Raw genomic sequence first — 11,165 nt, forward strand, 5'->3', positions numbered from 1 at the left:
TGTGTAAACAGTATTATATGATCGCTGATACACACACATACACACATACACACACACACATGCATATATATATATATATATATATACATATATATATATGTATATATATATATAACTATTCTTCATTTGTGAGAATATCACATTTTTTAAAATTATTTCTAAAAGGATTACAAATAGGAAGAGTTAAAAAATATTTCCTACTGCATATGGTATTTAACATTCTCTGGATCAGAGAAAGGCAATTAGGATGTGTATCTCTAAAGACACATTCTTTCCCGAATTCACAATGCCAGGGCCAAAGTTCGCAGCCACTGAAGAGAACAAGGTGATACCAATACTACTTTTCTTCTTCAGATGATTATATGACTGGCTCATAGCTGACAAAGTTAGCAATATTTGGACATGGACTGGTTTAAAGAAGACTCCAGGTGTCACTATTGTTTGATACATTGTTTCTCCTTTCACTTTGGGCTTTTGGAGCTCCTCTCTCAGATTACAGGTGATGCAGCAGGAAAAAGAGCTCTCTAGGAATGAAAATAGAACCAATCACCCTGCACACAGCGTATCTATGACATCACTTGCCACACCCCATTGACATCACAGCCAGAATGCTCAACAGGTATCCTATGGCCCTGAATTCCACTTGCTTACACGTTGGCACTAAGTGACTCAGTTCCTAGAGGTTATTCTAGAGCAACTGTGTTAGCTGTCTTACTTCTCAGCATTCTTTCCTTGATAAACTAGTCTGTGTTACACCTTCTTCTCAGTCTAGATGGAGGTTTTTGTCTTTCTCATGTCTCTTCTATCCCGGACTGGTCTGCAATACAAGGAAATAAGAGGGAGGAGGCCAACAAACAGGAACTATCTTCTTGCACCCCAGGAGAAGTAAAAGCCAGGGCTTTCTTGGGATCATTCTTCCTCCTTCTAAGGTAGATCGTTCCTGTGACAGTTTCCAGAACAAGGCCTGTTACCTCTGCCCCATGGCTCTTCTCTGCTGCAGTCTCAGCAGCTGTTTGTGGCTGTGCAAGGACACCACAAGGACCACAATGCATCCTGAGCCTTGCTTAAGCAATTTATGAGCAGCGTGAAGACAAAGGAGAAACACTTTGCCAATGTGTGCAAAGACTAAGTGTATGTGTGTGAGCTATGCGTTTGTGAAGACATAGGAAGAGTGCGTACATGTTCAGAGAACTATTAGCATTGGGGGAATTTTGACTTTTCTCCAACACTTCCTGGATGAAATCTGTAGGATGATTTTGATAAGACTGTATTCAGAACTGTGTGTAGGAGGAACACACACACACTGTTGCACTTAGCAGTATTCATTCATCACTCCCACACTGTACTCCAAACTTCTCTCCAAGACAGCAGCAATTGTCAGACACTTAAAATACCTTCATTTTATACTATGCTTACTACAACCGGCTAAACTTATGATAGACTATCAGCACATAGTGTGTGTGTGTGTGTGTGTGTGTGTGTGTGTGTGTGTATGTATGTGTGTGTGTGTGCATGTGTGTGTTCCTACACAGCTATAAAGTACATATATGTGTACACACTTTGCATATGATATATACTATATATTTACATATAGTGTACATATGATCTATATACATATAATGGTTAAAAACCATCACTGAAAGTCCATAATGAACAGTCCCAATGAAGAAACTGAAAAGTCATGCTTTCATTGATAGTACCACATGCCAGATTCTTCTATGCTTGACTCTAATTTCAACTCCATAGCATGAGAAGTCATCTTTGCACATTTCTTGGACATACTATAATGCATTGGTTTGCCATCATCTGTATCCCAGTCTCAAGACAAATGTATTACAAAGTCATTTTTTGACACCAGGACTCACTATGAGAGTCTGTAAGTGGCCTGGAATTCGAGATGTAGATCAGGCTAACCTTAGATTCACAGATATTCACCTGTCTCTGCCTTTGGGGTATGGAGATTAAAGGTGTGTGCCACCACACCTGACTACACAGTCATTTTGATGTTTAAGAAGCCAAAGTTTCTTGGATGCTATAAGAAATGCTACCTCATCTTCCAGTTTGTAGCAGAACAATGGCATAGAGGGAACAAGAATAAAAACTCAAACCTTACTGGCATAGGAGGCATCCCAATGCCCTACCCCCATCCCCCAAAATGGAGTAGTTTTCAAACCTCTCCAAGTACTTCTGTGCCTCTTTCAACAAGATGCTAACAAACATGACACGTCTCTTTCTTGATGGCATTCAAAAAAATAAAACAGATCTGGAATTAGGAAGAGATTTCAACAACTAGTTGAAAATACCCAGGTGAATGATTTTAGTCAGTCCATTGCACCTCCTTGATCTTGGTTTGGTTTGCTTTGGTTTTCTGAGACAGGCTCTCCTGCTATCCTGGAGTTAACCAAGCTATCCTAGAACTCCAGAGATTCTCCTGCCTCCACCTGAAATCCAAGGCTTATGCCTAGCAGATTTTGCTGCCTTTCAAGAGAGGTCACCACATTCCACAAGGCTGTTTTACAAATAAGGATATAGAGAACCCATAAAGCACCCAGCACTGTACCCTCACTTCTTCACAGTGTTCCTTGAGACAGATGTTCCTTCCTGCCCTGTTAGGACACTATCTGAACAGCCAAGTTGATGCTGTCTGCCCAAGCTGCAGTATCTCTCTGTGACTGTTCTCCAGAGTTGGCCTTTGGTCTCCAGAAAGAATAAATACAAGACCGTGTTAGGCTTGAGGCCTTGTATTATTTCCTTTAAAAAAAAAGTCACTATATTTGCTACAAATATGTTTTCTATTACTGTGACAAACAGCATGACCAAAAGCAACTTGGGGAAAAAAAGGTTTATTTTATCTTACAGTTTACAGTCCATCATTGAGGGAATCCAAGTCTCAGGAAAGGAAGCTGGAGGTAGGAACTGAAGCACAAACTCTGAAGAAATGCTGCTTACTGGTTTTCTTGCTCTCCATGTTTTGCTCAGCCTGCGTTTTATACCACCCTGAACCACCTGCTCCGAGGTAGCACCATCCTAGTACACAAAGCCTTCCCACATCAGTTATTAATGAAGAAAATGTCCCAAAAGAACAATCCGAGGGAGGTGTTTGTCAATTAAGATTCTTTATTCCCAAATGACTTTAGTTTGTGTCAAGTTGACAAAAATAAATCAGTACAATTGATCCCTTGTCAACTTGATACAAATACTCATCACTGTTAATCTAAGACCTTTTCCTTTCTTGTTTCTCTCTAAGAGCTCATCTTAGTATCACGGTACAAACAGAGTATAACTTTATCAGTCCCACTTTAAAATTTCAGTCTCTCAACATACCTATCTCTTTAACACTCCAAAGTGTCTCAGTTATGGGAAACTGTAAACTAAAAAAATCACTTACACACTTGCTTCCAAAAGAAAAATACCAGAGCACAGTAACAATCAGATCAAAGCAAAACCAAACACAAATAGTGTACCCCAGTGTCCAAGATCGTGAACTCACTCAGTATCTTCTGAGCTCCAAAGAGCCCTACTCTGGCTCTGTACCCACAGCACACGCAAGAGGCAGGCTCCACTTCATACCTGCCATTATCCTTGCTGGTCATCTCACAGTACTGCCATTTTAAATATGCAGGAGTATTAACTACAACTGAGGTGGTGCCCTTATCTAGTCAGCTGCACCTGAAGAATCAGTTGTAACTGACAAGAGACCAGAATCATTAAAGTAAAACCTTTGCAAGAGCAATGGAAGCTGGTCTGCTGGGGCTGAAGAATCCACTGTGATTATGAAGAGACCAGTATCTTTGAAGTGTAGTCTTTTGGGAAATGTTTCTTCATAGAAGCTGTGTTCTAGAGGCAGCCAAGGCTATAGCTCATGCTGAATAACTTGCTATTCTAAGAGTCACTCAGGTGTACTGGCTTTTAAGGCATAAAGCAATCATGGAAAGATGATGTGACATGTCACTCTGTGACAGGACTGGAATCCCTAAAGTGAGTCTGGGAGAGGCTATTGGTGAAAAGTGCAGCCCAGTTGCAGCAGGAGACCCCAGAATACTGGAGACACCAATACCATGGAGGAACATCCAAGAACAACAGCCGCCATGGAACGGAGCTGGCCTAAGCCAACTAGACAAGCTATATATGCTGTGGCAATCCCTTTGAAGGAACCCAGAAAACAGAATCCTAGAAGTTTGACACTGAGATTTATACTGTTGGATTTTTGTTTTGCTTTGTTCAGATTGTGACTGTGCCCTGGCTCTATTCTCTTGGGGTAATAAAATATTTATTATTGCTTTTACAAAATGCCATCGTTGAAAGTCTTGGAACTACTAAAAAGATTTTGGAGATTTAGAAACTGGATTTTAGAGAGACTTTGCCTTTTAAAAGAGACTGGATATCTTAAAGATATTGAATTTTTAAAGTGTTTGAATTTATAAATACTGTAGGGCTTTTAAGTTTGTAATGTTTTATACTGTGATATTTATCAATATGAGATCTTAGGAATAAACTAAAAGTGAAAGGTTATAGTTGAATAGTGCATGTCAAGTTGACAAGAGACCAATTGTGCTCACTGATTTAATGCTGGCTTAACACAAGTACTGTCATCTAAAAGGAGAAAACTATAATAAAAAAATAACTTTATAAGATCAGGCTGTAGACAAGGCATTTTCTAAATTAGTGATTGATGGGGGAGGGCATCAGCCCATTGTGGGTGGAGCCACTACTCAGCAGGCCCTGAGTTAGCTGAGAAAGCCATGGACAATAAGCCAGTTAGCAGCACTCTTCCATGGCCTCTGCATCAGCTCCTGCCTTCAGGTTTCTGCCCTACTTGAGTTCTTGGCCTGACTGCCTCCTATAATGAACTGTGCTGTAAAACATTTCCTCCCCAACCTGCTTTTAGTCATGGTATTTCATCACACCAATAATAACCCTAACTAAGAGTTTTGATTTTGTTCTTTGTGGCTTTGGTTCTTGTTTGTTCTACCACTGGGCTATAGCTCTTGGCCTGTTTGACTCTTAATTTTTAGACAATAAAGCCATAATTGGGTCACTGAGCTTAAGTGATAAGTATAATTCAACTAACTGCAATTCTTTCCTTATGACAGTACTTTGGATCATGAAAAATCAATCTTCATAACCACATAGTTCAGATTAAAATGCTTTGTTTCTGGATAATGCTAAAAATCAAATGACTTTACTCACCTGTCTGTTGTGTCAGTTATAACATTAAGCAGATGTGATTTTTTTAAATCTTAAAATGAGCATAATGTACAGCAACTAAACCATATCCACTGAAGGTAAGTACGTTTGGTTGCACACAGTTAATAAGCAAACCTGCTTGCATCGCCTTTGGCTCCGTACCTGTCCTGTGTATGCGAACTCCAGAGCCTGCTTTAAGCCCAGGCTGGTCACACCACGTAAATTTACTTCATCGGCTCCACTTTCCACCATACAAAGACTGAACATTGCCTGAAATGACAAAGTAAAAAAGAAAAGACTGAATTATGGTATCTAAAAAGCAAGAGAGAAAGACAAGGTCCTAGAGAAAGTAGGAAAAAAAATAGAGCTTTCCAGTTGAAAGGAAATTTTGGTTTTTGAAACACTTCCACAAAGCTTCATTTGCACAAGCCTCTGCACTCATCTGATAGCTAAACAGTTATAGCAGACACACACACTCATAAACACACATACATACATAAGCATACACACACACATACACACACCATGTATTTCTCAGCACACTCATCCAGCCAACAGTGTTCAGGTTCACCGAACTCATTCCTCTATCTGGGATGAAAATATCACATGAGGTGGACCATACTGAATATTCTACTCAATGAATGTGAAGAGTCAAGTCTCTTCTGATGTCTTTGTCTTTATAATCTTGTTTCTCTTCTCACATTGAATAATCCTTGCCTTGTTCTGTTTCAGTTGCCACCAACCAAGCACTGTTTGACAATTTAAATGCAAAATAGCAAAAATGAAGCACACATCATGCATGATAGTGTAATCACACCTTCAGTGTCCATCCTTTCTCCACTGCATCCATGGCATTTGTTCTACCCACGCTTCAGCCACTTAGGAGCCATGTAGTTATCACATCAATTGGCATGGAATCACAGACCAGCCTAATGCAGGCTGTAGCATCTCTATCAATAGCTTCCCTCCATTATATTATTCAAGCAACTATATCATCTCGCATATGACAAGAATAGTAACTTTGGTACAATAAAATGTATTGAGAGGGGCCAAGGCTAATTATTTTATTATATTGTTGTACCTGTCCTAATTTTGCTTAGCTCTTACTATACCTAAGTTATAGATCAAACTTCTCATAGTTTGCTTTTATGAGAGAAATAAAAGAATATAGAGGATTAAGCATTATATATGACATTAGGCACCTGCTTTCAGTTCTTTAAATACGGTCCTTATATAATGGAGGAATACTAATTTACATACAAATAAATTGAGATCCATACCCCAAAGGGAAATCAGTATACCATCCTTACCACCACAAGATTATTCATAAAACCCAAGGTATGGAAACAACCTTAAAAATGGATAAAGAAAATACATATGTATGTGAATCCACGCTAAGGGAAAATACTCAGCCTTTAAATGGGAGGAAATCTTATTTTACACAACCTATGGGATGTTGTGTTTAGAGAAATAATCCAAAGACAGACAACCAAAAGGAAAGGTATTGCCAAGGGCTGGGATAAGGAGAAAATAGGACTCAAAAAATATAAAATTTCAGTTACCCAAGATGAAAACGTTCTAGAGGATATCTGATACACAGCAATGTTTCTACTGCTAACAATGATCTATCACTAAGACTTACCAGAATTTTAAGTGGCGTTGCCCAAAGTGGAGATATGGAAGCAGTGAGGAAAAGAGAAGAAAAGAAAGGGATAGAAAAAGAATGGGAAGAAGAGACAAAGAAAAGAGCATCTTGGGTATTGCGAGCTTTGGGGCTAATATCCAATTATCAGCGAGTTCATACCATGTGTGTTCTTTAGTGACTGGGTTACCTCACTCAGGATGACATTTTCTAGTTCCATCCATTTACCTAGGAACCTCTCGAATTCATTGTTTTTAATAGCTGAGTAATACTCATTGTGTAAATGTACCATATTTTCTGTATCCATTCCTCTGTTGAAGGATATCTGGGTTCTTTCCAGCTTCTGACTATTGTAAATAAGGCTGGTATGAACATAGTGGAGCATATGTCCTTGTAATATGTTGGAGCATATTCTGGGCATATGCCCAGGAGTGGTATAGCTGGGTCCTCAGGTAATGATATGTCCAGTTTTCAGAGGAACAGCCAGACTGATTTCCAGAGTGGTTGTACCAGCTTATAATCCAACCAACAATGGAGAAGTGTTCCTCTTTCTCCACATCCTTGGCAGCAACTGCTATAACCTGAGTTTTTAATCTTAGCCATTCTGACTAGTGTGAGATGGGATCTCAGGGTTGTTTTGATTTGCATTTCCCTGATGACTAAGGATGCTGAACATTTCTTTAGGTGCTTCTCGGCCATTCATGTTTCCTCAGTTGAGAATTTTTTGTTTAGCTCTGTACCCCATTTTTAATAGGGTTATTTGGTTGTCTGGAGTCTAATTTCTTGAGTTCTTTGTATATATTGGATATTAGCCCTCTATCAGATGTAGGATTGGTAAAGATCTTTTCCCAATCTGTTAGTTGCTGTTTTGTCCTATTGACAGTGTCCTTTGCTTTACAGAAGCTTTGCAATTTTATGAGGTCTCATTTGTTAATTCTTGATCTTAGAGCCTATGCCATTGGTGTTCTGTTCAGGAACTTTTCCCATGTGCCCAAGCATTCAAGGCTCTTTCCCACATTCTCTTATATTAGTTTCAATGTATCTGATTTTATGTGGAGGTCCTTGACCCACTTGGTCTTGAGCTTTGTACAAGGAGATAAGAATGGATCAATTTGCATTCTTCTACATGCTGACCTCCAGTTAAACCAGCACCATTTGTTGAAAATGCTGTCTTTTTTCCACTGGATGGTTTTAGCACCTTTGTCAAAGATCAAGTGACCATAGGTGTGTGGGTTCATTTCTGGGTCTTCAATTCTATTCCATTGATCTTTCTGCCTGTCTCTGTACCAATACCATGCAGTTTTTATCACTATTGCTTGGTAGTACAGCTTTAGGTCAGGGATGGCAGACCACATGAAGCTCATGAAGGAAGACCAAAGTGTGGGTGCTTTGGTCCTTCTTAGAAGGAGTAACAAAATATTCATGGGAGCAAATATGGAGACAAAGTGTGGAATAGAACCTGAAGGAGGGACCATCCACAGACTTCTTCACCTAGGTATTCATCCTACGTGCAGTCACCAAAGGCAGATGCTGATGTGGATGCTAGGAAGTGCATGCTGACAGGAGCCTGATATAGCTGTCTCCTTAGATATCTGCCAGAAACTGACATATACAAAGGAGAATGCTCACAGCTAATCATTGAACTGACGAAGAGGTTCCCAATGGAGAAGTTAGAGAGAAGACTGAAGGAGCTGAAGGGGTTTGTGACCCCATGGAGAGAGCAACAGTACCAACCAACCAGAGCTCCTGGGTCTAAACCACCAGCCTGGGGGCACATGGGGAGGGACCCATGGCTCCAGCTATATATGTAGGGGTGGATGATCTTGTTCAGCAAAGGTGGGAGAGGAGGTCCTTGATCCTGTGAAGGCTGGATGCCCCAGTGTGGGAGAATTCAAGGGTGGGGAGGTAGGAGTAGATGGGTGGGTGGGGGCACATCATCATAGAAGCAGGAGGGGGATGGGATAGGAGGTTTCTGGGTGTGGGGGGAATGGGGAAAGGGGATAACATCTGAAATATAAATAAAATATCCAATAAAAAAAAGAAAGAGAAGAGCAGTAACTGTAGAAAGTGATAAGCATGCAATTAGCTAGACCACTCCTAAATATGTAAGTATATGAATACTTCATCTTTGTCCCTTGAAATGTATGCATATTTTATTTTTTCATTCTATTTCATTAAAACTAAAAAGGAACCTAGTAACTTGACTCATATTTCTCTCAAGGTGGAAGAGCAAGGGCAGATGGACAACCTGAGTATGGACACTTCAGCATTAGTGGGCAAGCACTTAGCATCTCAGCCAGCTTTCTCCACTGAAGAATGAGACTAAAACTGAACCCATTTTTGTGAGGTGGTGGTGCGAGGATAGTTTACTGATTAAGAGAACTTACTGCCTCTGATCTTTACCTATCCCTCAGCTCCTCCAAATATAACCCTCCAGTCTCATCCTTACCCCTATAGCAGACAATGTGCTGAGGCTTCCCCTTCTTCTCCCCCCCATCTCTAAGTGTACCACACAGATCTTCCCTCCTAACTTCCCTCACTGAACTTATTGCATTACCCCATCACCCAGCTTCAGCAGACATTTCCTGGGAAACCACAGGCTGCTCTGTACAGGGAACCAGGAGCTAGATGTAGATCATGTAGATATCTGCCTCTCTGTTTCTAGAACCAATCTGATGGTTTTATCCCCAGCTCAGTAACAGACCAGGGATGGCAGCCTCTCTCCCCACCCCAACTTCTGAATGGAATACACAGAGCATCCCCTACAAACCTCCTTCTCTTGAGTCATTGCTTTATCCCAGCCCCAAACTGCAAAAGTCTTCCTATGGGAAAACATGGGCCATTTTAGCCACCAAAGCAGGTGAGCTAACTGCAGAACTTCACATCACCTTTCATCCCTACAAGTCAAATCCACCAGTCTCATCTCAAGCCATACAGCAGACAACCTGCTATGCCTCTGCTCACTCTCTGTTCCCATTCCCAGGGAACTAAGCAGATCCTGGTGGACCACTACCCTGAATATACTCATCCCCTCAACCTAGCAAATTCCCATTTCTAAGTGTCAGCTTCCAATACCTAGAAACACATTTTACCCAGAACTCCTGGTAGACATACCTATCAAGATTCCAGAAGACTTTCCTATCATGCAACACATAGCCACCACCCTTTCCTAAAAACCAGAGAGAAAACAGAAATGAAGGAATCAGAATGAAACATCCAACAAGCACAAGACCAGATATCAGCATCTAGAATTACAGTTTTCCCAATACCCAGATGGCTAGGCTCAAGCATAAAAATATGATCCACAACAGTCAGGAAAAAAATGCATTTACTAGAGCCTAGCAACATATACCACAGCAGGCCTTGAGTATTGCAATATAGCTGAAGCACAAGACAAAGACCATGAAGCAGCCTTTATGAAAATAACATTGCTCCTTGAGGAGAAAATGAATATGTCTCTTAAAGAAACCATTCAAAATGTGAACAGTGGAGGAAAACAATAAAACCACTCAAGAACTGAAAGTGGAAATAAAATCAATAAAGAAAATCCAAACTGATGGAAATCTGGAAATGAAAAATTTAGAAACTTAAACAAGAAACTCAGAGGCAAGCCTCATTAGCAGGACACAGGAGCTAGAACAGAGAATATCAGGGAATTGAAAACATGACATAAGAAATGACTTCTCAATCAAGGAAAATATTACATCCTAGCTTGAATATTAAAAGAAAATGTTAAATTCCTAGCTCAAAACATCCAGAACATTTAGGACTCTATGAAAAGACCAAATCTAAGGAAGGAAAAATAAAAATCCAGGTCAAAAACATACAAAATATTTTCAGCAAAATCATAAAAGAAAAATTTCCTAACCTAAAGCAGGAGATGTCTATCAAGGTTCAAGAGGCACACAAAACACCAACAGAAAAAAGTCCCTGTAGCACATAATCACTAAATTACAGAACAATGAAACAGTATTAAAATCTATAAAGGAAAAAGACCAAGTAATAAGGCAGACTGAAGAGAGTCACACCTGGATTCTCTATTGAGAAGATAAAAGGCAGCTAGGCATAGACAAATGGGCTGCAGAGTCTAAAAACCCAGAAATGCCCACACAGAGTGCTACACTAGCAAAATTTTCAGTCACCATGGATGAAAAGAACAAGACATCCCGTGATAAAACTAAATTTAATCAATATCTACCTATAAACCCAGCCCTACAGATGGTACTAGAAGGAAAACTCTAACATAAAGAGTTTAACCACACCCAAGAAAACACAAGGGATAAGTTAATCCCTGAGAGCAAATCAATCCCTCTCTCCCTCTCTCTCTCTCTCTCTC

General features: G+C 40.1%; 1 protein-coding gene across 7 annotated transcripts in view; it reads right to left on the reverse strand.

Moving 5' to 3' along the window:
- The window catches only part of Klhl32 (kelch like family member 32), a 164,778-nt gene that overhangs the window by 107,471 nt on the left and 46,142 nt on the right, over positions 1–11,165 (reverse strand). For 5 of the 7 annotated variants that reach the window (XM_028780685.1, XM_028780723.1, XM_028780700.1 and 2 more), the window contains exon 3: positions 5,350–5,457. The exons of the other annotated variants lie outside the window; for them this stretch is intronic. In XM_028780685.1, coding sequence (XP_028636518.1) covers positions 5,350–5,457 — 108 coding nt within the window. The remainder of the gene's footprint in view (positions 1–5,349; positions 5,458–11,165) is intronic. 7 annotated transcript variants of the gene reach the window in all.

This window comes from Grammomys surdaster, unplaced genomic scaffold (genome assembly GCF_004785775.1).
Source record: "Grammomys surdaster isolate TR1022 unplaced genomic scaffold, NIH_TR_1.0 97, whole genome shotgun sequence".
Classification (NCBI taxonomy): domain Eukaryota; kingdom Metazoa; phylum Chordata; class Mammalia; order Rodentia; family Muridae; genus Grammomys; species Grammomys surdaster.